We start from the raw sequence: 27761 nt of genomic DNA, 5'->3' as shown, positions 1-27761 counted from the left end.
TGAGGTGGCTCGGGCATCTGGTCAGGATGCCTCCTGGACCTCCCTGGTGAGGTGTTCCAGGCACGTCCCTCTGGGAGGAGACCCCGGGGAAGACCCAGGACACGCTGGAGGGATTATATCTCTCGGCTGGCCTGGGAACGCCTCGGGATCCCCCCGCAGAGTTGGCAAATGTGGCTGGGGAGAGGGAAGTCTGGGCTTCCCTGCTTAGGCTGCTGCCCCCGCGACCCGACCCCGGATAAGAGGCTGAAGATGGATGGATGTTCACACCACTGTTCAGGGACACGCAATGTTCTAGTTAATGTCAGAACCCAGCACCAGATCCAAACCGCAACATGGACCTGGACCCAGACGCAGACACAGGCTGATCCGGACCACCCCGCCCCCCCCGGACCCTGTGTCCAGGCCGATCCGGACCCACAGGGTCTGATGTGTTTACGTGTGAAAAAATGAGACAATCAATCAGCTGTTGGGTGCTTTTAATGAACAGGAAGTCATCGACCTGGCAGCTCGGCGCCGCTGGCGGCTCCGGCTGGCTGAGGATCAGGAAGAGTTAAAGTCTGCAGATCCCCCTCACAGTGACGGAGCTGTTTCCATGGTGAAAGGAGATAAGGGGATGAAAGTTTGCTGTGATGACGTCACGGTGTGACATCACTTTTTCGTAGCCCATTGATCAGTTTATTTGTCTGTCCGTCTGCAGCTGTGTGTGTATACTGCTGGTTTCCATGGTGATGAGGCAACCACACACACACAGAGCACTGGGCGTACTCTGATGACATCATCTCTACAGGCCGAGAGACTTGCGCACAATCTTCTGGGCCAGTTTGTAGAACTGCTCTCTGTCCTCGCGCCACATTTTCGATGCGTCCACGTTGGCGCCACTCTCGTCGTTCGGCTCTGAGGAAGAGGAGGAGAGGAAGAGTTAAGCTCGGTGGCGTCCACCTGTCATACAGGTGTGCCAGCGGTTTACCTGCCAGCATGCTGACCACAGACAGCAGGATCTTCTCCACGCTCTGGACCGGACTCCACCTCTCTGCGCTGCTCTCATATCCCATGGGGTCGTCGCCCGGAGCATGGAGGATGGAGATACACACCCGCCCGTCAGGATAGACTGCCGAAGATGAAGAGGAGGAGGAGGTCACATTACTGATCAATCAATAAATTTCTAAAATGCATTCAGTTTTCTGACTCGTATTGTTCAGACCGGATCCAGGCCAGCCCTCAGGTTGTCTGTGGGAACCAGTTGTCGGGCTGCGTGGCGTCCGCCGGGGGTCCGCACTGGGCGCTCTACATGTGCAGCGCTTCGACGGCGGTCAGATAGAGTCGGGGAAGAAACCACAAACGGTGGGGGGGGTAAAACATTCGTCCATCAGGCGCGCTTCTGGAACGACGTAGCGGTCAGCAGATGAGTTCCTCAGGCCTCCATGTTGGGCCATCTGACCACGGAAGTGGTGCCAAACATCAGAACGGGGAGTGGCCTGAGATGTGGAACGGTCCAGGAGTCTGATTTCTAACCCTGCGTATCAACGATGCCTCCAGGCGGCGTCCGTATGGAAACCAGGAGAACCTTCCAGGTTTCTAAAGCAGCACGTCCCACGCCTCTTTCCTTCATAAATCAGGATCAACAGGAAGTTTAACACAGTGAGGAAACATCTGGCCACGCCCACGTTGGCCATAAAAGGTCAGAGGAGGTCAGCAGGGGACAGATGCTGTCAGCGTCTCATCAGACCACCGGACTTATCCAGAAAGGACAAATAAAGTGGTCAGACAGTAAAATGTAGGGAGAAAGTGCATCTTGGTCCACAGGAGGAGGAAGGGGGGGCGCTGCCCACTCCCACAGATTAGAAGCTGGCGGGAAAATGAAGGAGTCCAGAGATACGCTGGAACAAAATGCTCCAGATGATGCTGGAAGTGCTTCATTCCTTTGTTTCAGATTATAAAATGAACGGACATAAATGAGACGTCTCTGACTCCAGTTTATTTACTGGGAACATACTGGTGTTCCTGTGTGTCCCAGCTGGGTTGCAGCGCTGCAGATGTGGTCGGAGAGGGGGGGGGGGATTCTCCACCTCTGATGTGTTGCATCACTTCTAGACGTTTGGCAGCAGTTTGGTTCCAACATGATGGTTGGAGGTCGGGGACAACAGCGCTGGTCGCAGCTGAACGGGACACGTTACCATTTAGTAGCATGTTATGTAGCGTCTCCACTATCTGCACACATCTGCAGCTGTACAACAGGTTTCCTCCTGGGCATGGAGGCACCTCCACCTGCCTCCATCTGCCCGATGGCCGCTACACCACGTCTGGCTGTGGAGAACATCGTTCTGTTCCTCTGCTCTGGGTACGCCCGGTCAGAGTTGGCGTGGAGGCGGGACGTGTGACGGAAGGAAGATGATGGTGGCGGTGAAGATGACGGGGTACCGCACTCTGTCCTCTAATTAGCACTGCGCACGCTCAGACTGTGTCTGCGATGACATCAGCCCACTAATCACAGCTGTAACGACAACACGCTAACAACATGCTAACGGCGTGTTCTGGCTCGTCTAATGCCGGGGTGGGGGTGGTATCGACCGTCTCTGTGTGACCGAGCGGCGGCGTGGCGAGTGGGCGGAGACTTACTGTTGGGGTGGAACATGTCACAGGTGAACCTCATCTTGGGGGGGCTGAGAGGATAATCCGCCGGGAAGCTGAGGACTGCCGGGAACACGCCGCCTTCAAAACACGTGTCCTCCGGACCCCTGAAACACACCAACACACAGGTTCTGAAAACACGCAACACGGGTCCAGGTCCGGTTCTGGTTCCGGTCCAGAGGAACTGAGCCCATGTGGACAGAAGATCCAGGTCTCGCCTTCCTTCATCCATCACTCTGATTGGGTATCTGCTCAGCCAATCAGCTCTCAGTGCAGGAGGAGGGCCTCGTTGTGAGCTCGATTCTGATGATCAACAGTCCCAGACTGATCAGCTGATCGATTATTGATCAGGCTGCTGCAGCTTGTTTCAGGAGGAGAAAAAACAACAGAAAGAAAACAACGGAGTGTGTGTGTGTGTGTGTTTGTGATAACGACAGGTCGTGGCCATGATGATGTCACCAGGTATGTGGCCTGTAAGTAAACAGTCCGTCTGGACCCCACGTGGTTCTGCTGACCCTCTCACCAGCAAACAGTGGATGTTGCCACGCGGCGAGGAGCAGCCCGCCGCCTGGAGCCGTCTCATCCCCGCTAAAACTGTCCCTATTGATTAGTCCTAAACATAAAAATAGTTCCAATAGCTTTTTCTTTTCATAAAAGTGATATGAGACACCATGTTTCTGAAGGTGATGGCCAAGAGGGAGGCGGTACAGCGTGAATAAAACAGGGCCAAGAGCTGAACCATGGGGGACTCCACAATGCAGGGGGGCAGTTGACGAGGTGGAGCCCCCCAGCCTGACAGAAAAGGATCTTTCTATGACCTGAACTAATCTAAGACTGCCCCCCCTGATACCCACATAGTGTTCTAGACAATTTAAAAGAATTGTGTGGTCAACTGTCAAAAGCAGCATTCAGGTCTAAAAGCAGTAAAATGGCAGAATTACCAGCATCAGTCATTAAAAACCGTCAGAAGTGCAGATTCTTTGCTTTGAAAGACTTTATAGCCTGACTGGAAAGTGTCTAAAGTGCCATTATGATCCAAAAAAGACTGCAGCTGTAAAACTACGGTCTTCTCTAAAGTTTTTGACATAAATGGTGAGTTTGATGTTGGTCGATAGTTGGAAAGAACTGCAGGGTCAAGGCTGGGCTTTTTAATTAACGGTTCAACAACAGCTTCTTTACAGAATGAGAGCACAATACCCGAAGACAGACTGCTGTCAATGGTTTCCCTCACAGGGGAGCCTCTGGTATCCCAATGTCTTTAACTGAGGGAGACTGGGTCTGTTGGACAGACAGCTTCAGTCTGTTTCCCGTCTCTGCGAGTACAGACTGGAATTCATCCAAAGGAGCAGAGCCTTCATGTGCGACCACCAGTTCCACCGACGGGGGGGGGGGGTGAGGGTTAGGGAACTAGTTAGGAAACAACTTTTCCTACGTTCCAGGGTGGTTTCCAGCATTTGCGTTTCCAGCACAGCGGATGGATTTGAATCTATAACAGAGCTAATATGTAACATGTCAGGGACTGGTTCTGGTTCTGGTACATCTGATTAAATCTGACTTGTTTTTATTCGTTTATTGTTGTTTCATTGTTTTTATTTACTGAAGAACAGTAAAGACGTGGACCTGGTCTGTTTCCATGAAGACGAGGGTGTGGGTCGGCATGTACTCACATGATGAGCGCTTCCCACTCGAAGAAGTTCTCCTCGTTGGCTGGACCTGCAGAACAAACAGATGGGATCACTACCGGGTCGGTTAGATGCTGACTGAACAAGGCTCCTTCTGAACGGAACCAGATGGATTCTGACCCGGTTTCTGGTTGTTATTGAGGGAAAAACGGATGAAAATCTGGATCAGGATGAAAAAACCTAAGACACAAACACATCAGAACCTTCTGGATCCCTCCCTCCAGTAAGCTGGGACCGGGACGGAGGTCCATATGAACAGCTGGTCCTGATCTTCCGGAAACAGATTCTGCTCATTAACAAATCGACCCACTTTGGGCCCAATTATCAACCAGTTTCATCAGTGCTAATGGTGTGAGCAGAACTGGACCAGACAAACCGGTCCAGTACACCAGTGGCTCAGATCTTAACAAGCAGAACCCCGATCCACATCTGAGTCTGGCCTGAAGAGCTGATCAGAACTCTGCTGTCCTTGGAGTTCCTGCACGGTGGTGGTCCATTAGTCCGGTTCTGGAAGTCGGAATGGGCTCAGACCATCGGTGTGTTCGGGTGCAAATATCTGAAACCTGACTTGGTTTAGGAGGAAGTCAACAACCAGCAATGTGAACTGGACCTGACTGAAACCGGATGTTCCGACCCATCAGAACCAACAGGATGGAGATGGGGTCGGTCGGGTTTCTCACCTGCAACGATGCCTTCAGGTGGGTTCAGGGTCAACTCTGAAACACAAACACATCATTTACACATCTGCAAATGTTGAGACATCCTGTCTATGATCCAGAACCAGAACCGGAGCTAGAACTGGGCTGGGACGGATCTAACCTTATGGTCTAGAGTTTAAGATCACACGTATATCTGGTCCGAAAAGAAAAAAGTAGAAATAAGTGACAAACAGAACCAGAAGAACCAGGAGCTGCTGTGCTAATGTTAAGCTAACCGCTAACTGCTAACAAAGTCACGCTGTAGTTTTGAAAACTGAAACCGGTAAATAAATTAATAAATAAATAAATAAATAACCAGAACTAATCTGGTTAAGGACTAATCCCTGATAAAGCCAATGCTACAAAATCCACATGGATCAACATTTAACCGCTGTCTCAGGTTGTTTACCTGAATATCTCAGGATGTTTACCTGGCTGTCACAGGATGTTTACCTGGCTGTTTCAGGTTGTTTACTTTAATGTCTCAGGATGTTTACCTGGCAGTTTCAGGTTGTTTACCTGGCTGTGTCAGGTTGTTTACCTGGCTGTCTAAGGATGTTTACCTGCCTTTCTCAGGTTGTTTACCTGGCTGTCTCAGTATGTTTACCTGGCTGTCTCAGGTTGTTTACCTGCCTGTCTCAGGATGTTTACCTGGCTGTCTCAGGTTGTTTACTTTAATGTGTCAGGATGTTTACCTGGCAGTTTCAGGTTGTTTACCTGGCTGTGTCAGGATGTTTACCTGGCTGTGTCAGGTTGTTTACCTGGCTGTCTCAGGATGTTTACCTGGCCGTCTCAGGTTGTTTACCTGGCCGTCTCAGGTCGTTTACCTGGCTGTCTCAGGTTGTTTACCTGGCTGTGTCAGGTTGTTTACCTGGCTGTCTCTGGATGTTTACCTGGCCGTCTCAGGATGTTTACCTGGCTGTCTCAAGATCTTTACCTGGCTGTGTCAGGTTGTTTACCTGGCCGTCTCAGGATGTTTACCTGGCCGTCTCAGGATGTTTACCTGGCCGTCTCAGGATGTTTACCTGGCTGTCTCAGGATGTTTACCTGGCCGTCTCAGGATGTTTACCTGGCTGTCTCAGGTTGTTTACCTGGCTGTCTCAGGATGTTTACCTGGCTGTGTCAGGATGTTTACCTGGCCGTCTCAGGTCGTTTACCTGCCTGTCTCAGGATGTTTACCTGGCTGTCTCAGGATGTTTACCTGGCCGTCTCAGGTTGTTTACCTGGCTGTCTCAGGATGTTTACCTGGCGTCTCAGGATGTTTACCTGGCCGTCTCAGGTTGTTTACCTGGCTGTCTCAGTATGTTTACCTGGCTGTCTCAGGATGTTTACCTGGCCGTCTCAGGATGTTTACCTGGCTGTCTCAGGTTGTTTACCTGCCTGTCTCAGGATGTTTACATGGCTGTCTCAGGTTGTTTACCTGGCTGTCTCAGTATGTTTACCTGGCTGTCTCAGGATGTTTACCTGGCCGTCTCTGGTTGTTTACCTGGCCGTCTCAGGTTGTTTACCTGGCTGTCTCAGGATGTTTACCTGGCCGTCTCAGGTTGTTTACCTGGATGTCTCAGGATGTTTACCTGGCTGTCTCAGGATGTTTACCTGGCCGTCTCTGGATGTTTACCTGGCCGTCTCAGGTTGTTTACCTGGCCGTCTCAGGTCGTTTACCTGGCTGTCTCAGGTTGTTTACCTGGCCGTCTCAGGATATTTACGTGGCTGTCTCAGGATGTTTACGTGGCTGTCTCAGGATGTTTACCTGGCTGTTTCAGGTTGTTTACCTGGCTGTCTCAGGATGTTTACCTGGCTGTCTCAGGATGTTTACCTGGCTGTTTCAGGTTGTTTACCTGGCTGTCTCAGGATGTTTACCTGGCTGTCTCAGGATGTTTACCTGGCCGTCTCAGGTTGTTTACCTGGCTGTCTCAGTATGTTTACCTGGCTGTCTCAGGATGCTTACCTGGCCGTCTCAGGATGTTTACCTTAATGTCTCAGGATGTTTACATGGCTGTCTCAGGTTGTTTACCTGGCTGTCTCAGGATGCTTACCTGGCTGTGTCAGTTCGTTTACCTGGCTGTCTCAGGTTGTTTACCTGGCTGTCTCAGGATGTTTACCTGGCCGTCTCAGGATGTTTACCTGGCCGTCTCTGGATGTTTACCTGGCCGTCTCAGGATGTTTACCTGGCCGTCTCAGGATGTTTACCTGGCCGTCTCTGGATGTTTACCTGGCCGTCTCAGGTTGTTTACCTGGCCGTCTGAGGTTGTTTACCTGGCTGTCTCAGTATGTTTACCTGGCTGTCTCAGGATGTTTACCTGCCTTTCTCAGGTTGTTTACTTGGCTGTCTCAGGATGTTTACCTGGCTGTCTCAGGTTGTTTACCTGGCTGTCTCAGGATCTTTACCTGGCTGTTTCAGGTTGTTTACCTTAATGTCTCAGGTTGTTTACCTGGCTGTCTCAGGATGTTTACCTGGCCGTCTCAGGATGTTTACCTGGCTGTCTCAGGATGTTTACCTGGCTGTCTCAGGATGTTTACCTGGCTGTGTCAGGATGTTTACCTGGCCGTCTCAGGTCGTTTACCTGCCTGTCTCAGGATGTTTACCTGGCTGTCTCAGGATGTTTACCTGGCCGTCTCAGGTTGTTTACCTGGCTGTCTCAGGATGTTTACCTGGCGTCTCAGGATGTTTACCTGGCCGTCTCAGGTTGTTTACCTGGCTGTCTCAGTATGTTTACCTGGCTGTCTCAGGATGTTTACCTGGCCGTCTCAGGATGTTTACCTGGCTGTCTCAGGTTGTTTACCTGCCTGTCTCAGGATGTTTACATGGCTGTCTCAGGTTGTTTACCTGGCTGTCTCAGTATGTTTACCTGGCTGTCTCAGGATGTTTACCTGGCCGTCTCTGGTTGTTTACCTGGCCGTCTCAGGTTGTTTACCTGGCTGTCTCAGGATGTTTACCTGGCCGTCTCAGGTTGTTTACCTGGATGTCTCAGGATGTTTACCTGGCTGTCTCAGGATGTTTACCTGGCCGTCTCTGGATGTTTACCTGGCCGTCTCAGGTTGTTTACCTGGCCGTCTCAGGTCGTTTACCTGGCTGTCTCAGGTTGTTTACCTGGCCGTCTCAGGATATTTACGTGGCTGTCTCAGGATGTTTACGTGGCTGTCTCAGGATGTTTACCTGGCTGTTTCAGGTTGTTTACCTGGCTGTCTCAGGATGTTTACCTGGCTGTCTCAGGATGTTTACCTGGCTGTTTCAGGTTGTTTACCTGGCTGTCTCAGGATGTTTACCTGGCTGTCTCAGGATGTTTACCTGGCCGTCTCAGGTTGTTTACCTGGCTGTCTCAGTATGTTTACCTGGCTGTCTCAGGATGCTTACCTGGCCGTCTCAGGATGTTTACCTTAATGTCTCAGGATGTTTACATGGCTGTCTCAGGTTGTTTACCTGGCTGTCTCAGGATGCTTACCTGGCTGTGTCAGTTCGTTTACCTGGCTGTCTCAGGTTGTTTACCTGGCTGTCTCAGGATGTTTACCTGGCCGTCTCAGGATGTTTACCTGGCCGTCTCTGGATGTTTACCTGGCCGTCTCAGGATGTTTACCTGGCCGTCTCAGGATGTTTACCTGGCCGTCTCTGGATGTTTACCTGGCCGTCTCAGGTTGTTTACCTGGCCGTCTGAGGTTGTTTACCTGGCTGTCTCAGTATGTTTACCTGGCTGTCTCAGGATGTTTACCTGCCTTTCTCAGGTTGTTTACTTGGCTGTCTCAGGATGTTTACCTGGCTGTCTCAGGTTGTTTACCTGGCTGTCTCAGGATCTTTACCTGGCTGTTTCAGGTTGTTTACCTTAATGTCTCAGGTTGTTTACCTGGCTGTCTCAGTATGTTTACCTGGCTGTGTCAGGATGTTTACCTGGCTGTCTCAGGTTGTTTACCTGGCTGTCTCAGGATGCTTACCTGGCTGTGTCAGGATGTTTACCTGGCTGTCTCAGTATGTTTACCTGGCTGTCTCACGTTGTTTACCTGGCCGTCTATGGTTGTTTACCTGGCCGTCTCACGTCGTTTACCTGCCTGTCTCAGGATGTTTACCTGGCTGTCTCAGGATGTTTACCTGGCCGTCTCAGGTTGTTTACCTGGCTGTCTCAGGATGTTTACCTGGCCGTCTCAGGATGTTTACCTGGCCGTCTCAGGTTGTTTACCTGGCTGTCTCAGTATGTTTACTTGGCTGTCTCAGGTTGTTTACCTGGCCGTCTCAGGATGTTTACCTGGCTGTCTCAGGTTGTTTACCTGCCTGTCTCAGGTTGTTTACCTGCCTGTCTCAGGATGTTTACATGGCTGTCTCAGGTTGTTTACCTGGCTGTTTCAGGTTGTTTACCTGGCTGTTTCAGGTTGTTTACCTGGCTGTGTCAGGTTGTTTACCTGGCTGTCTCAGGATGTTTACCTGGCCGTCTCAGGTTGTTTACCTGCCTGTCTCAGGATGTTTACCTGGCTGTTTCAGGTTGTTTACCTGGCTGTGTCAGGTTGTTTACCTGTCCGTCTGAGGTTGTTTACCTGGCCGTCTCAGGATGTTTACCTGGCCGTCTCAGGATGTTTACCTGGCTGTCTGAGGATGTTTACCTGGCTGTCTCAGGATGTTTACCTGGCCGTCTCAGGTTGTTTACCTGGCCGTCTCAGGATGTTTACCTGGCCGTCTCAGGATGTTTACCTGGCTGTCTCTGGATGTTTACCTGGCCGTCTCAGGATGTTTACCTGGCTGTCTCAGGTTGTTTACCTGGCTGTCTCAGGATGTTTACCTGGCCGTCTCAGGTCGTTTACCTGGCTGTCTCAGGATGTTTACCTGGCTGTGACAGGTTGTTTACCTGGCCGTCTCAGGATGTTTACCTGGCCGTCTCTGGATGTTTACCTGGCCGTCTCAGGATGTTTACCTGGCTGTCTCTGGTTGTTTACCTGGCTGTCTCAGGTAGTTTACCTGGCCGTTTGTGGATGTTTACGTGGCTGTCTCAGTATGTTTACCTGGCCGTCTCAGGATGTTTACGTGGCCGTCTCAGGTTGTTTACCTGGCCGTCTCAGGTTGTTTACCTGGCTGTCTCAGTATGTTTACCTGGCTGTCTCAGGATGCTTACCTGGCTGTCTCAGGTCGTTTACCTGGCTGTCTCAGGTTGTTTACCTGGCTGTCTCAGGATGTTTACCTGGCCGTCTCAGGATGTTTACGTGGCCGTCTCAGGTTGTTTACCTGGCCGTCTCAGGTTGTTTACCTGGCCGTCTCAGGTTGTTTACCTGGCCGTCTCAGGATGTTTACCTGGCTGTCTCTGGTTGTTTACCTGGCTGTCTCAGGATGTTTACCTGGCCGTTTGTGGATGTCTACCTGGCTGTCTCAGGATGTTTACCTGGCCGTCTCAGGATGTTTACGTGGCCGTCTCAGGTTGTTTACCTGGCCGTCTCAGGTTGTTTACCTGGCCGTCTCAGGTTGTTTACCTGGCTGTCTCAGTATGTTTACCTGGCTGTCTCAGGATGCTTACCTGGCTGTCTCAGGTCGTTTACCTGGCTGTCTCAGGTTGTTTACCTGGCTGTCTCAGGATGTTTACCTGGCCGTCTCAGGATGTTTACGTGGCCGTCTCAGGTTGTTTACCTGGCCGTCTCAGGTTGTTTACCTGGCCGTCTCAGGTTGTTTACCTGGCTGTCTCAGTATGTTTACCTGGCTGTCTCAGGATGCTTACCTGGCCGTCTCAGGTCGTTTACCTGGCCGTCTCAGGTTGTTTACCTGGCCGTCTCAGGATGTTTACCTGGCCGTCTCAGGATGTTTACCTGGCTGTCTCAGGTTGTTTACCTGGCTGTCTCAGGATGTTTACCTGGCCGTCTCAGGATGTTTACCTGGCCGTCTCAGGATGTTTACCTGGCCGTCTCAGGATGTTTACCTGGCTGTCTCAGGTTGTTTACCTGGCTGTCTCAGGATGTTTACCTGGCCGTCTCAGGTTGTTTACCTGGCTGTCTCAGGATGTTTACCTGGCCGTCTCAGGATGTTTACCTGGCTGTCTCAGGTTGTTTACCTGGCTGTCTCAGGATGTTTACCTGGCCGTCTCAGGATGTTTACCTGGCCGTCTCAGGTTGTTTACCTGGCTGTCTCAGTATGTTTACCTGGCTGTCTCAGGTTGTTTACCTGGCCGTTTCAGGTCGTTTACCTGGCTGTCTCAGGATGTTTACCTGGCTGTGACAGGTTGTTTACCTGGCCGTCTCAGGATGTTTACCTGGCCGTCTCTGGTTGTTTACCTGGCAGTCTCAGGATGTTTACCTGGCCGTTTGTGGATGTTTACCTGGCTGTCTCAGGATGTTTACCTGGCCGTCTCAGGATGTTTACGTGGCCGTCTCAGGTTGTTTACCTGGCCGTCTCAGGTTGTTTACCTGGCCGTCTCAGGTTGTTTACCTGGCTGTCTCAGTATGTTTACCTGGCTGTCTCAGGATGCTTACCTGGCTGTCTCAGGTCGTTTACCTGGCTGTCTCAGGTTGTTTACCTGGCCGTCTCAGGTTGTTTACCTGGCCGTCTCAGGATGTTTACGTGGCTGTCTCAGGATGTTTACCTGCCTGTCTCAGGATGTTTACCTGCCTTTCTCAGGTTGTTTACCTGGCTGTCTCAGGATGTTTTCCTGGCTGTCTCAGGTTGTTTACCTGGCTGTCTCAGGATGTTTACCTGGCTGTTTCAGGTTGTTCACCTTAATGTCTCAGGATGTTTACCTGGCTTTCTCAGGTTGTTTACCTGCCTGTCTCAGGATGTTTACCTGGCTGTCTCAGGTTGTTTACCTGGCTGTCTCAGGATGTTTACCTGCCTCTCTCAGGTAGTTCACCTGGCTGTCTCAGGTTGTTTACCTGGCTGTCTCTGGTTGTTTACCTGCCTCTCTCAGGATGTTTACGTGGCCGTCTCAGGATGTTTACCTGCCTGTCTCAGGTTGTTTACCTGGCTGTCTCAGGATGTTTACCTGGCCGTCTCTGGATGTTTACCTGGCCGTCTCAGGATGTTTACCTGGCCGTCTCAGGATGTTTACCTGGCCGTCTCTGGATGTTTACCTGGCCGTCTCAGGATGTTTACCTGGCTGTCTCTGGTTGTTTACCTGGCTGTCTCAGGATGTTTACCTGGCCGTTTGTGGATGTTTACCTGGCTGTTTCAGGTTGTTCACCTTAATGTCTCAGGATGTTTACCTGGCTTTCTCAGGTTGTTTACCTGCCTGTCTCAGGATGTTTACCTGGCTGTCTCAGGTTGTTTACCTGGCTGTCTCAGGATGTTTACCTGGCTGTCTCTGGTTGTTTACCTGCCTCTCTCAGGTTGTTTACCTGCCTCTCTCAGGATGTTTACGTGGCCGTCTCAGGATGTTTACCTGCCTGTCTCAGGTTGTTTACCTGGCCGTCTCAGGTTGTTTACCTGGCCGTCTCAGGTTGTTTACCTGGCTGTCTCAGGATGTTTACCTGCCTGTCTCAGGTTGTTTACCTGCCTGTCTCTGGTTGTTTACCTGCCTGTCTCTGGTTGTTTACCTGCCTGTCTCAAGTTGTTTACCTGCCTGTCTCAGGATGTTTACCTGCCTGTCTCAGGTTGTTTACCTGGCTGTCTCAGGTTGTTTACCTGCCTGTCTCAGGATGTTTACCTGCCTCTCTCAGGTTGTTTACCTGCCTCTCTCAGGTTGTTTACCTGGCTTTCTCAGGTTGTTTACCTGCCTGTCTCAGGATGTTTACCTGGCTGTCTCAGGTTGTTTACCTGCCTCTCTCAGGTCGTTTACCTGGCTTTCTCAGGTTGTTTACCTGCCTGTCTCAGGATGTTTACCTGGCTGTCTCAGGTTGTTTACCTGCCTCTCTCAGGTTGTTTACCTGCCTCTCTCAGGTTGTTTACCTGCCTCTCTCAGGATGTTTACGTGGCCGTCTCAGGATGTTTACCTGCCTGTCTCAGGTTGTTTACCTGGCCGTCTCAGGTTGTTTACCTGGATGTCTCAGGATGTTTACCAGCCTGTCTCAGGTTGTTTACCTGGCTGTCTCTGGATGTTTACCTGCCTGTCTCTGGTTGTTTACCTGGCCGTCTCAGGTTGTTTACCTGGCTGTCTCAGGATGTTTACCTGGCCGTCTCAGGATGTTTACCTGGCCGTCTCAGGATGTTTACCTGGCCGTCTCAGGATGTTTACCTGGCTGTCTCAGGATGTTTACCTGTCCGTCTCAGGATGTTTACCTGGCTGTCTCAGGTTGTTTACCTGGCTGTCTCAGGATGTTTACCTGGCTGTCTCAGGATGTTTACCTGGCCGTCTCAGGTTGTTTACCTGGCCGTCTCAGGTTGTTTATCTGGCCGTCTCAGGTTGTTTACCTGGCCGTCTCAGTATGTTTACCTGGCTTTCTCAGGATGCTTACCTGGCTGTGTCAGGTCGTTTACCTGGCTGTCTCAGGATGTTTACCTGCCTGTCTGAGGATGTTTACCTGCCTTTCTCAGGATGTTTACCTGGCTGTCTCAGGTTGTTTACCTGGCTGTCTCAGGATGTTTACCTGGCTGTCTCAGGTTGTTTACCTGGCTGTCTCAGGATGTTTACCTGGATCTCTCAGGATGTTTACCTGGCTGTCTCAGGATTTTTCCCCTTATTGTCTCAGGATGTTTACCTGCCTCTCTCAGGTTGTTTACCTGGCTGTCTCAAGTTGTTTACCTGGCTGTCTCCGGATTTTTACCTGCCTGTCTCAGGATGTTTACCTGCCTGTCTCAGGATGTTTACCTGCCTCTCTCAGGTTGTTTACCTGCCTCTCTCAGGTTGTTTACCTGCCTCTCTCAGGTTGTTTACCTGGCTTTCTCAGATTGTTTACCTGGCTTTCTCAGGATGTTTACCTGGCTGTCTCAGGTTGTTTACCTGCCTCTCTCAGGTTGTTTACCTGCCTCTCTCAGGTTGTTTACCTGGCTGTCTCAGGATGTTTACCTGCCTCTCTCAGGTTGTTTACCTGGCTGTCTCAGGTTGTTTACCTGGCTGTCTCTGGTTGTTTACCTGCCTCTCTCAGGTTGTTTACCTGCCTCTCTCAGGATGTTTACGTGGCCGTCTCAGGATGTTTACCTGCCTGTCTCAGGTTGTTTACCTGGCCGTCTCAGGTTGTTTACCTGGCCGTCTCAGGTTGTTTACCTGGCTGTCTCAGGATGTTTACCTACCTGTCTCAGGTTGTTTACCTGCCTGTCTCAAGTTGTTTACCTGGCTGTCTCAGGATGTTTACCTGCCTGTCTCAGGTTGTTTACCTGCCTGTCTCAGGTTGTTTACCTGGCTGTCTCAGGTTTTTTACCTGGCTGTCTCAGGTTGTTTACCTGGCTGTCTCTGGTTGTTTACCTGCCTGTCTCAGGTTGTTTACCTGCCTGTCTCAGGATGTTTACCTGCCTCTCTCAGGTTGTTTACCTGCCTCTCTCAGGTTGTTTACCTGGCTTTCTCAGGTTGTTTACCTGCCTGTCTCAGGATGTTTACCTGGCTGTCTCAGGTTGTTTACCTACCTCTCTCAGATTGTTTACCTGGCTGTCTCAGGATGTTTACCTGCCTGTCTCAGGATGTTTACCTGCCTCTCTCAGGTTGTTTACCTGGCTGTCTCAGGTTGTTTACCTGGCTGTCTCTGGTTGTTTACCTGCCTCTCTCAGGATGTTTACGTGGCCGTCTCAGGAGGTTTACCTGCCTGTCTCAGGTTGTTTACCTGGCCGTCACAGGTTGTTTACCTGGCTGTCTCAGGATTTTTACCTGCCTGTCTCAGGATGTTTACCTGCCTGTCTCAGGTTGTTTACCTGGCTGTCTCAGGATGTTTACCTGGCCGTCTCAGGTTGTTTACCTGGCTGTCTCAGGATGTTTACCTGGCTGTTTCAGGTTGTTTACCTGGCTGTCTCAGGTTGTTTACCTGGCTGTCTCAGGTTGTTTACCTGGCCGTCTCAGGTTGTTTACCTGGCTGTCTCAGGATGTTTACCTGGCTGTCTCAGGATGTTTACCTGGCCGTCTCAGGATGTTTACCTGGCTGTCTCAGGTTGTTTCCCTGGCTGTCTCAGGATGTTTACCTGGCCGTCTCAGGATGTTTACCTGGCTGTCTCAGGATGTTTACCTGGCTGTCTCAGGTTGTTTACCTGGCTGTCTCCGGATTTTTACCTGCCTGTCTCAGGATGTTTACCTGCCTGTCTCAGGATGTTTACCTGCCTCTCTCAGGTTGTTTACCTGCCTGTCTCAGGTTGTTTACCTGGCTGTCTCAGGTTTTTTACCTGGCTGTCTCAGGTTGTTTACCTGGCTGTCTCTGGTTGTTTACCTGCCTGTCTCAGGTTGTTTACCTGCCTGTCTCAGGATGTTTACCTGCCTCTCTCAGGTTGTTTACCTGCCTCTCTCAGGTTGTTTACCTGGCTTTCTCAGGTTGTTTACCTGCCTGTCTCAGGATGTTTACCTGGCTGTCTCAGGTTGTTTACCTACCTCTCTCAGATTGTTTACCTGGCTGTCTCAGGATGTTTACCTGCCTGTCTCAGGATGTTTACCTGCCTCTCTCAGGTTGTTTACCTGGCTGTCTCAGGTTGTTTACCTGGCTGTCTCTGGTTGTTTACCTGCCTCTCTCAGGATGTTTACGTGGCCGTCTCAGGAGGTTTACCTGCCTGTCTCAGGTTGTTTACCTGGCCGTCACAGGTTGTTTACCTGGCTGTCTCAGGATTTTTACCTGCCTGTCTCAGGATGTTTACCTGCCTGTCTCAGGTTGTTTACCTGGCTGTCTCAGGATGTTTACCTGGCCGTCTCAGGTTGTTTACCTGGCTGTCTCAGGATGTTTACCTGGCTGTTTCAGGTTGTTTACCTGGCTGTCTCAGGTTGTTTACCTGGCTGTCTCAGGTTGTTTACCTGGCCGTCTCAGGTTGTTTACCTGGCTGTCTCAGGATGTTTACCTGGCTGTCTCAGGATGTTTACCTGGCCGTCTCAGGATGTTTACCTGGCTGTCTCAGGTTGTTTCCCTGGCTGTCTCAGGATGTTTACCTGGCCGTCTCAGGATGTTTACCTGGCTGTCTCAGGATGTTTACCTGGCTGTCTCAGGTTGTTTACCTGGCTGTCTCCGGATTTTTACCTGCCTGTCTCAGGATGTTTACCTGCCTGTCTCAGGATGTTTACCTGCCTCTCTCAGGTTGTTTACCTCCCTCTCTCAGGATGTTTACCTCCCTCTCTCAGGATGTTTACCTGGCTGTCTCAGGTTGTTTACCTGCCTCTCTCAGGTTGTTTACCTGGCTGTCTCAGGATGTTTACCTGCCTCTCTCAGGTTGTTCACCTGGCTGTCTCAGGTTGTTTACCTGGCTGTCTCAGGTTGTTTACCTGGCTGTCTTTGGTTGTTTACCTGCCTCTCTCAGGTTGTTTACCTGCCTCTCTCAGGATGTTTACGTGGCCGTCTCAGGATGTTTACCTGCCTGTCTCAGGTTGTTTACCTGGCCGTCTCAGGTTGTTTACCTGGCCGTCTCAGGTTGTTTACCTGGCCGTCTCAGGATGTTTACCTGCCTGTCTCAGGTTGTTTACTTGGCTGTCTCTGGATGTTTACCTGCCTGTCTCTGGTTGTTTACCTGCCTGTCTCAAGTTGTTTACCTGGCTGTCTCAGGATGTTTACCTGCCTGTCTCAGGTTGTTTACCTGCCTGTCTCAGGTTGTTTACCTGGCTGTCTCTGGTTGTTTACCTGCCTCTCTCAGGTTGTTTACCTGCCTCTCTCAGGATGTTTACGTGGCCGTCTCAGGATGTTTACGTGGCCGTCTCAGGTTGTTTACCTGGCCGTCTCAGGTTGTTTACCTGGCCGTCTCAGGTTGTTTACCTGGCTGTCTCAGTATGTTTACCTGGCTGTCTCAGGATGCTTACCTGGCCGTCTCAGGTCGTTTACCTGGCCGTCTCAGGTTGTTTACCTGGCCGTCTCAGGATGTTTACCTGGCCGTCTCAGGTTGTTTACCTGGCCGTCTCAGGTTGTTTACCTGGCTGTCTCAGTATGTTTACCTGGCTGTCTCAGGATGCTTACCTGGCTGTCTCAGGTCGTTTACCTGGCTGTCTCAGGTTGTTTACCTGGCTGTCTCAGGTTGTTTACCTGGCCGTCTCAGGATGTTTACGTGGCTGTCTCAGGATGTTTACCTGCCTGTCTCAGGATGTTTACCTGCCTTTCTCAGGTTGTTTACCTGGCTGTCTCAGGATGTTTTCCTGGCTGTCTCAGGTTGTTTACCTGGCTGTCTCAGGATGTTTACCTGGCTGTTTCAGGTTGTTCACCTTAATGTCTCAGGATGTTTACCTGGCTTTCTCAGGTTGTTTACCTGCCTGTCTCAGGATGTTTACCTGGCTGTCTCAGGTTGTTTACCTGGCTGTCTCAGGATGTTTACCTGCCTCTCTCAGGTAGTTCACCTGGCTGTCTCAGGTTGTTTACCTGGCTGTCTCTGGTTGTTTACCTGCCTCTCTCAGGATGTTTACGTGGCCGTCTCAGGATGTTTACCTGCCTGTCTCAGGTTGTTTACCTGGCCGTCTCAGGTTGTTTACCTGGCTGTGACAGGTTGTTTACCTGGCCGTCTCAGGATGTTTACCTGGCCGTCTCTGGATGTTTACCTGGCCGTCTCAGGATGTTTACCTGGCTGTCTCTGGTTGTTTACCTGGCTGTCTCAGGATGTTTACCTGGCCGTTTGTGGATGTTTACCTGGCTGTTTCAGGTTGTTCACCTTAATGTCTCAGGATGTTTACCTGGCTTTCTCAGGTTGTTTACCTGCCTGTCTCAGGATGTTTACCTGGCTGTCTCAGGTTGTTTACCTGGCTGTCTCAGGATGTTTACCTGGCTGTCTCTGGTTGTTTACCTGCCTCTCTCAGGTTGTTTACCTGCCTCTCTCAGGATGTTTACGTGGCCGTCTCAGGATGTTTACCTGCCTGTCTCAGGTTGTTTACCTGGCCGTCTCAGGTTGTTTACCTGGCCGTCTCAGGTTGTTTACCTGGCTGTCTCAGGATGTTTACCTGCCTGTCTCAGGTTGTTTACCTGCCTGTCTCTGGTTGTTTACCTGCCTGTCTCTGGTTGTTTACCTGCCTGTCTCAAGTTGTTTACCTGCCTGTCTCAGGATGTTTACCTGCCTGTCTCAGGTTGTTTACCTGGCTGTCTCAGGTTGTTTACCTGCCTGTCTCAGGATGTTTACCTGCCTCTCTCAGGTTGTTTACCTGCCTCTCTCAGGTTGTTTACCTGGCTTTCTCAGGTTGTTTACCTGCCTGTCTCAGGATGTTTACCTGGCTGTCTCAGGTTGTTTACCTGCCTCTCTCAGGTCGTTTACCTGGCTTTCTCAGGTTGTTTACCTGCCTGTCTCAGGATGTTTACCTGGCTGTCTCAGGTTGTTTACCTGCCTCTCTCAGGTTGTTTACCTGCCTCTCTCAGGTTGTTTACCTGCCTCTCTCAGGATGTTTACGTGGCCGTCTCAGGATGTTTACCTGCCTGTCTCAGGTTGTTTACCTGGCCGTCTCAGGTTGTTTACCTGGATGTCTCAGGATGTTTACCAGCCTGTCTCAGGTTGTTTACCTGGCTGTCTCTGGATGTTTACCTGCCTGTCTCTGGTTGTTTACCTGGCTGTCTCAGGATGTTTACCTGGCCGTCTCAGGATGTTTACCTGGCCGTCTCAGGATGTTTACCTGTCCGTCTCAGGATGTTTACCTGGCTGTCTCAGGTTGTTTACCTGGCTGTCTCAGGATGTTTACCTGGCCGTCTCAGGATGTTTACCTGGCCGTCTCTGGATGTTTACCTGGCCGTCTCAGGTTGTTTATCTGGCCGTCTCAGGTTGTTTACCTGGCCGTCTCAGTATGTTTACCTGGCTTTCTCAGGATGCTTACCTGGCTGTGTCAGGTCGTTTACCTGGCTGTCTCAGGTTGTTTACCTGGCTGTCTCAGGATGTTTACCTGCCTGTCTGAGGATGTTTACCTGCCTTTCTCAGGATGTTTACCTGGCTGTCTCAGGTTGTTTACCTGGCTGTCTCAGGATGTTTACCTGGCTGTCTCAGGTTGTTTACCTGGCTGTCTCAGGATGTTTACCTGGATCTCTCAGGATGTTTACCTGGCTGTCTCAGGATTTTTCCCCTTATTGTCTCAGGATGTTTACCTGCCTCTCTCAGGTTGTTTACCTGGCTGTCTCAAGTTGTTTACCTGGCTGTCTCCGGATTTTTACCTGCCTGTCTCAGGATGTTTACCTGCCTGTCTCAGGATGTTTACCTGCCTCTCTCAGGTTGTTTACCTGCCTCTCTCAGGTTGTTTACCTGCCTCTCTCAGGTTGTTTACCTGGCTTTCTCAGATTGTTTACCTGGCTTTCTCAGGATGTTTACCTGGCTGTCTCAGGTTGTTTACCTGCCTCTCTCAGGTTGTTTACCTGCCTCTCTCAGGTTGTTTACCTGGCTGTCTCAGGATGTTTACCTGCCTCTCTCAGGTTGTTTACCTGGCTGTCTCAGGTTGTTTACCTGGCTGTCTCTGGTTGTTTACCTGCCTCTCTCAGGTTGTTTACCTGCCTCTCTCAGGATGTTTACGTGGCCGTCTCAGGATGTTTACCTGCCTGTCTCAGGTTGTTTACCTGGCCGTCTCAGGTTGTTTACCTGGCCGTCTCAGGTTGTTTACCTGGCTGTCTCAGGATGTTTACCTACCTGTCTCAGGTTGTTTACCTGCCTGTCTCAAGTTGTTTACCTGGCTGTCTCAGGATGTTTACCTGCCTGTCTCAGGTTGTTTACCTGCCTGTCTCAGGTTGTTTACCTGGCTGTCTCAGGTTTTTTACCTGGCTGTCTCAGGTTGTTTACCTGGCTGTCTCTGGTTGTTTACCTGCCTGTCTCAGGTTGTTTACCTGCCTGTCTCAGGATGTTTACCTGCCTCTCTCAGGTTGTTTACCTGCCTCTCTCAGGTTGTTTACCTGGCTTTCTCAGGTTGTTTACCTGCCTGTCTCAGGATGTTTACCTGGCTGTCTCAGGTTGTTTACCTACCTCTCTCAGATTGTTTACCTGGCTGTCTCAGGATGTTTACCTGCCTGTCTCAGGATGTTTACCTGCCTCTCTCAGGTTGTTTACCTGGCTGTCTCTGGTTGTTTACCTGCCTCTCTCAGGATGTTTACGTGGCCGTCTCAGGAGGTTTACCTGCCTGTCTCAGGTTGTTTACCTGGCCGTCACAGGTTGTTTACCTGGCTGTCTCAGGATGTTTACCTGCCTGTCTCAGGATGTTTACCTGCCTGTCTCAGGTTGTTTACCTGGCTGTCTCAGGATGTTTACCTGGCCGTCTCAGGTTGTTTACCTGGCTGTCTCAGGATGTTTACCTGGCTGTTTCAGGTTGTTTACCTGGCTGTCTCAGGTTGTTTACCTGGCTGTCTCAGGTTGTTTACCTGGCCGTCTCAGGTTGTTTACCTGGCTGTCTCAGGATGTTTACCTGGCTGTCTCAGGATGTTTACCTGGCCGTCTCAGGATGTTTACCTGGCTGTCTCAGGTTGTTTCCCTGGCTGTCTCAGGATGTTTACCTGGCCGTCTCAGGATGTTTACCTGTCTGTCTCAGGATGTTTACCTGGCTGTCTCAGGTTGTTTACCTGCCTCTCTCAGGTTGTTTACCTGCCTCTCTCAGGTTGTTTACCTGCCTCTCTCAGGTTGTTTACCTGGCTGTCTCAGGTTGTTTACCTGGCTGTCTCAGGTTGTTTACCTGGCTGTCTTTGGTTGTTTACCTGCCTCTCTCAGGTTGTTTACCTGCCTCTCTCAGGATGTTTACGTGGCCGTCTCAGGATGTTTACCTGCCTGTCTCAGGTTGTTTACCTGGCCGTCTCAGGTTGTTTACCTGGCCGTCTCAGGTTGTTTACCTGGCCGTCTCAGGATGTTTACCTGCCTGTCTCAGGTTGTTTACTTGGCTGTCTCTGGATGTTTATCTGCCTGTCTCTGGTTGTTTACCTGCCTGTCTCAAGTTGTTTACCTGGCTGTCTCAGGATGTTTACCTGCCTGTCTCAGGTTGTTTACCTGCCTGTCTCAGGTTGTTTACCTGGCTGTCTCTGGTTGTTTACCTGCCTCTCTCAGGTTGTTTACCTGCCTCTCTCAGGATGTTTACGTGGCTGTCTCAGGATGTTTACGTGGCTGTCTCAGGTTGTTTACCTGGCCGTCTCAGGTTGTTTACCTGGCCGTCTCAGGTTGTTTACCTGCCTGTCTCAGGATGTTTACCTGCCTGTCTCAGGTTGTTTACCTGGCCGTCTCATGTTGTTTACCTGGCCGTCTCAGGTTGTTTACCTGGCTGTCTCAGGATGTTTACCTGCCTGTCTCAGGTCGTTTACCTGCCTGTCTCAGGTTGTTTACCTGCCTGTCTCAGGATGTTTACCTGGCTGTCTCAGGTCGTTTACCTGCCTGTCTCAGGTTGTTTACCTGGCTGTCTCAGGATGTTGACCTGGCCGTCTCAGGTTGTTTACCTGCCTGTCTCAGGATGTTTACCTGGCTGTGTCAGGTTGTTTACCTGGCTGTCTCAGGTTGTTTACCTGGCTTTCTCAGGTTGTTTACCTGCCTGTCTCAGGATGTTTACCTGACTGTCTCAGGTTGTTTACCTGCCTCTCTCAGGTTGTTTACCTGGCTGTCTCAGGATGTTTACCTGCCTCTCTCAGGTTGTTTACCTGGCTGTCTCAGGTTGTTTACCTGGCTGTCTCTGGTTGTTTACCTGCCTCTCTCAGGTTGTTTACCTGCCTCTCTCAGGATGTTTACGTGGCCGTCTCAGGATGTTTACCTGCCTGTCTCAGGTTGTTTACCTGGCCGTCTCAGGTTGTTTACCTGCCTGTCTCAGGTTGTTTACCTGGCCGTCTCAAGTTGTTTACCTGGCCGTCTCAGGATGTTTACCTGGCCGTCTCAGGATGTTTACCTGGCCGTCTCAGGATGTTTACCTGGCCGTCTCAGGTTGTTTACCTGGCCGTCTCAGGTTGTTTACCTGGCCGTCTCAGGTTGTTTACCTGGCTGTCTCAGGATGTTTACCTGCCTGTGTCAGGTTGTTTACCTGGCCGTCTCAGGTCGTTTACCTGGCTGTCTCAGGATGTTTACCTGGCCGTCTCAGGATGTTTACCTGGCTGTCTCAGGTTGTTTACCTGCATGTCTCAGGATGTTTACCTGGCTGTGTCAGGTTGTTTACCTGCCTCTCTCAGGATGTTTACCTGGCTGTCTCAGGTTGTTTACCTGCCTGTCTCAGGATGTTTACCTGGCTGTTTCAGGTTGTTTACCTGGCCGTCTCAGGTTGTTTACCTGGCCGTTTCAGGTTGTTTACCTGGCCGTCTCAGGTTGTTTACCTGGCCGTCTCAGGATGTTTACCTGGCCGTCTCAGGTTGTTTACCTGGCCGTCTCAGGATGTTTACCTGGCCGTCTCAGGTTGTTTACCTGGCCGTCTCAGGTTGTTTACCTGGCCGTCTCAGGATGTTTACCTGGCCGTCTCAGGATGTTTACCTGGCCGTCTCAGGTTGTTTACCTGGCCGTCTCAGGATGTTTACCTGGCTGTCTCAGGATGTTTACCTGCCTGTCTCAGGTTGTTTACCTGCCTGTCTCAGGATGTTTACCTGCCTCTCTCAGGTTGTTTACCTGCCTGTCTCAGGTTGTTTACCTGGCTTTCTCAGGTTGTTTACCTGCCTGTCTCAGGATGTTTACCTGGCTGTCTCAGGTTGTTTACCTGCCTCTCTCAGGTTGTTTACCTGCCTCTCTCAGGTTGTTTACCTGCCTCTCTCAGGTTGTTTACCTGGCTGTCTCAGGATGTTCACCTGCCTGTCTCAGGATGTTTACCTGCCTCTCTCAGGTTGTTTACCTGGCTGTCTCAGGTTGTTTACCTGGCTGTCTCAGGTTGTTTACCTGGCTGTCTCTGGTTGTTTACCTGCCTCTCTCAGGTTGTTTACCTGCCTCTCTCAGGATGTTTACGTGGCTGTCTCAGGATGTTTACGTGGCTGTCTCAGGATGTTTACCTGCCTGTCTCAGGTTGTTTACCTGGCCGTCTCAGGTTGTTTACCTGGCCGTCTCAGGTTGTTTACCTGCCTGTCTCTGGATGTTTACCTGCCTGTCTCTGGTTGTTTACCTGCCTGTCTCAAGTTGTTTACCTGGCTGTCTCCGGATTTTTACCTGCCTGTCTCAGGATGTTTACCTGCCTGTCTCAGGTTGTTTACCTGCCTGTCTCAGGATGTTTACCTGGCTGTCTCAGGTTGTTTACCTGGCTTTCTCAGGTTGTTTACCTGGCCGTCTCAGGTTGTTTACCTGGCCGTCTCAGGTTGTTTACCTGGCCGTCTCAGGTTGTTTACCTGGCTGTCTCAGGATTTTTACCTGGCCGGTAGAGGATGTTTACCTGGCTGTCTCAGGTCGTTTACCTGCCTGTCTCAGGTTGTTTACCTGCCTGTCTCAGGATGTTTACCTGCCTCTCTCAGGTTGTTTACCTGGCTGTCTCAGGTTGTTTACCTGGCTGTCTCTGGTTGTTTACCTGCCTCTCTCAGGTTGTTTACCTGCCTCTCTCAGGATGTTTACGTGGCCGTCTCAGGATGTTTACCTGCCTGTCTCAGGTTGTTTACCTGGCCGTCTCAGGTTGTTTACCTGGCAGTCTCAGGTTGTTTACCTGGCCGTCTCAGGTTGTTTACCTGCCTGTCTCAGGTTGTTTACCTGGCCGTCTCAAGTTGTTTACCTGGCCGTCTCAGGATGTTTACCTGGCCGTCTCAGGATGTTTACCTGGCCGTCTCAGGTTGTTTACCTGGCCGTCTCAGGTTGTTTACCTGGCCGTCTCAGGTTGTTTACCTGGCCGTCTCAGGATGTTTACCTGCCTGTGTCAGGTTGTTTACCTGGCCGTCTCAGGTCGTTTACCTGGCTGTCTCAGGATGTTTACCTGGCCGTCTCAGGATGTTTACCTGGCTGTCTCAGGTTGTTTACCTGCATGTCTCAGGATGTTTACCTGGCTGTGTCAGGTTGTTTACCTGCCTCTCTCAGGATGTTTACCTGGCTGTCTCAGGTTGTTTACCTGCCTGTCTCAGGATGTTTACCTGGCTGTTTCAGGTTGTTTACCTGGCCGTCTCAGGTTGTTTACCTGGCCGTTTCAGGTTGTTTACCTGGCCGTCTCAGGTTGTTTACCTGGCCGTCTCAGGATGTTTACCTGGCCGTCTCAGGATGTTTACCTGGCCGTCTCAGGATGTTTACCTGGCCGTCTCAGGTTGTTTACCTGGCCGTCTCAGGATGTTTACCTGGCCGTCTCAGGTTGTTTACCTGGCCGTCTCAGGTTGTTTACCTGGCCGTCTCAGGATGTTTACCTGGCCGTCTCAGGATATTTACCTGGCCGTCTCAGGTTGTTTACCTGGCCGTCTCAGGATGTTTACCTGGCTGTCTCAGGATGTTTACCTGCCTGTCTCAGGTTGTTTACCTGCCTGTCTCAGGATGTTTACCTGCCTCTCTCAGGTTGTTTACCTGCCTGTCTCAGGTTGTTTACCTGGCTTTCTCAGGTTGTTTACCTGCCTGTCTCAGGATGTTTACCTGGCTGTCTCAGGTTGTTTACCTGCCTCTCTCAGGTTGTTTACCTGGCTGTCTCAGGATGTTTACCTGCCTCTCTCAGGATGTTTACCTGGCCGTCTCAGGTTGTTTACCTGGCTGTGTCAGGTTGTTTACCTGGCTGTCTCAGGATGTTTACCTGGCCGTCTCAGGTTGTTTACCTGCCTGTCTCAGGATGTTTACCTGGCTGTTTCAGGTTGTTTACCTGGCTGTGTCAGGTTGTTTACCTGGCTGTCTCAGGTTGTTTACCTGGCCGTCTCAGGTTGTTTACCTGGCTGTCTCAGGATGTTTAACTGGCTGTCTCAGGATGTTTACCTGGCTGTCTCAGGATGTTTACCTGGCCGTCTCAGGTTGTTTACCTGGCTGTCTCAGGTTGTTTACCTGGCTGTCTCCGGATTTTTACCTGCCTGTCTCAGGATGTTTACCTGCCTGTCTCAGGTTGTTTACCTGCCTCTCTCAGGTTGTTTACCTGCCTGTCTCAGGATGTTTACCTGCCTCTCTCAGGATGTTTACCTGCCTCTCTCAGGTTGTTTACCTGGCTGTCTCAGGATGTTTACCTGCCTCTCTCAGGTTGTTTACCTGCCTCTCTCAGGTTGTTTACCTGCCTGTCTCAGGATGTTTACCTGCCTCTCTCAGGATGTTTACCTGGCTGTCTCAGGATGTTGACCTGGCTGTCTCAGGATGTTTACCTGCCTGTCTCAGGTTGTTTACCTGCCTTTGTCAGGTTGTTTACCTGGCCGTCTCAGGTTGTTTACCTGGCTGTCTCAGGTTGTTTACCTGCCTGTCTCAGGATGTTTACCTGGCTGTGTCAGGTTGTTTACCTGGCCGTCTCAGGTTGTTTACCTGCCTGTCTCAGGATGTTTACCTGGCTGTGTCAGGATGTTTACCTGGCTGTCTCAGGATGTTGACCTGGCCGTCTCAGGATGTTTACCTGGCTGTCTCAGGAGGTTTACCTGGCTGTCTCAGGTTGTTTACCTGGCTGTCTCAGGATGTTTACCTGCCTGTCTCAGGATGTTTACCTGGCTGTCTCAGGATTTTGACCTGCCTGTCTCAGGTTGTTTACCTGCCTCTCTCAGGTTGTTTACCTGGCTGTCTCAGGATTTTGACCTGCCTGTCTCAGGTTGTTTACCTGGATCTCTCAGGATGTTTACCTGCCTCTCTCAGGTTGTTTACCTGGCTTTCTCAGGTTGTTTACCTGCCTGTCTCAGGATGTTTACCTGGCTGTCTCAGGTTGTTTACCTGCCTCTCTCAGGTTGTTTACCTGGCTGTCTCAGGATGTTTACCTGCCTCTCTCAGGTTGTTCACCTGGCTGTCTCAGGATGTTTACCTGGCTGTCTCAGGTCGTTTACCTGGCCGTCTCAGGATGTTTACCTGCCTGTCTCAGGATGTTTACCTGGCTGTCTCAGGTTGTTTACCTGGCTGTCTCAGGTTGTTTACCTGCCTCTCTCAGGTTGTTTACCTGGCTGTCTCAGGATGTTTACCTGCCTCTCTCAGGATGTTTACCTGGCTGTCTCAGGATGTTGACCTGGCTGTCTCAGGATGTTTACCTGCCTGTCTCAGGTTGTTTACCTGCCTTTGTCAGGTTGTTTACCTGGCCGTCTCAGGTTGTTTACCTGGCTGTCTCAGGTTGTTTACCTGCCTGTCTCAGGATGTTTACCTGGCTGTGTCAGGTTGTTTACCTGGCCGTCTCAGGTTGTTTACCTGCCTGTCTCAGGATGTTTACCTGGCTGTGTCAGGATGTTTACCTGGCTGTCTCAGGATGTTGACCTGGCCGTCTCAGGATGTTTACCTGGCTGTCTCAGGATGTTGACCTGGCTGTCTCAGGTTGTTTACCTGGCTGTCTCGGGATGTTTACCTGGCCGTCTCGGGATGTTTACCTGCCTGTCTCAGGTTGTTTACCTGCCTCTCTCAGGTTGTTTACCTGGCTGTCTCGGGATGTTTACCTGGCCGTCTCGGGATGTTTACCTGCCTGTCTCAGGATGTTTACCTGCTTGTCTCAGGATGTTTACCTGCTTGTCTCAGGATGTTTACCTGCTTGTCTCAGGATGTTTACCTACCTGTCTCAAGTTTTTTACCTGGCTGTCTCATTGATGTAATCAGTTAGGAAGGTTCTGGATGGAACCAAGAAGCCATTAAAACAAACAGAAGTCTGTGAGTAGATGCTGGAATCGTTCCGGAACCTTCAGACTTTCTACACCTGACTTGTCCGATAGATTAATCAGGAACTTTCCAACATTATCTGAGAGCAAACAGACAGCTGCTAACCGTTAGCCTGGTTGCTAACGCCACCTGATTGTACCGTGATGGAACTCACGTTTGTATTCGGCCATCAGCCTCTTCAGCGCGGTCCCTGCCATAGTTTCCACCGGAGAGCAAAACAAACAAACAAAAAACAAAACAAGAAAATAAATAAAATAAATAGCTCCGAAACACACTTCTAACAACCACAACGGACCCTCAGCTGGTCCTGCTGCGCGTGTGCAAAGAACGTTTCCGGTGTGTCGTTGGAAAGCTCGCGCCCCCTGCCCATAGACATAATATACATAGATTCCACATTGTATCACGCCGCCTATACGAGCTGCTCATATCTGTATATATATATATATATATATATATATATATATATATATATATATATATATATATATATATATATATATATATATATATATATATATATATATATATATATATATATAAATACCATTATATATAAATATATGGTGTGTATATATATATATATATATATATATATATATATATATATATATATATTGGTTGTTCGACGTGTGTTTCGGAGCTATTTATTTTATTTATTTTCTTGTTTTATATATATATATATATATATATATATATATATATATATATATATATATATATATATATATATATATATATATATATATATATATATAGACGTCATATATACGTAGACGCCTGATTGAGCGCTGGAGAGTACCACACTCTCCTGAGTGGTATATATATATATATATATATATATATATATATATATATATATATATATATATATATATATATACATATATATATATATATATATATATATATATATATATATATATATATATATATATATATATATATATGAGTGGTATATATACATATATATATATATATATATATATATATATATATATATATATATATATATATATATATATATATATATATATGTATATGTATGTATATATATATATATATATATATATATATATATATATATATATATATATATATATATATATATATATGTATGTATATATATATATATATATATATATATATATATATATATATATA

At 49.6% G+C, this 27761-nt stretch overlaps 1 protein-coding gene across 1 annotated transcript; it reads right to left on the bottom strand.

Annotated features, from left to right (window-relative positions):
* Nucleotides 1–459: 459 nt before the first annotated feature.
* ube2g2 (ubiquitin-conjugating enzyme E2G 2) lies at nucleotides 460–26911 on the bottom strand. Its single transcript, XM_079253921.1, has 6 exons — nucleotides 26755–26911; nucleotides 4991–5026; nucleotides 4296–4341; nucleotides 2617–2735; nucleotides 968–1108; nucleotides 460–894 (listed from the first exon to the last, which is right to left on the bottom strand). The coding sequence occupies exons 1-6, from the start codon at nucleotides 26795–26797 to the stop codon at nucleotides 782–784; spliced, it is 498 nt and encodes a 165-aa protein (XP_079110047.1). The 5' UTR covers nucleotides 26798–26911; the 3' UTR covers nucleotides 460–781.
* Nucleotides 26912–27761: the final 850 nt, after the last annotated feature.

This window comes from Telmatherina bonti (genome assembly GCF_933228915.1).
Source record: "Telmatherina bonti genome assembly, chromosome: 15".
Lineage (NCBI taxonomy): Eukaryota > Metazoa > Chordata > Actinopteri > Atheriniformes > Telmatherinidae > Telmatherina > Telmatherina bonti.
The sequence above is the reverse complement of the archived record's forward strand: the minus strand, read 5'-3'. Positions and strand labels throughout refer to the sequence as shown.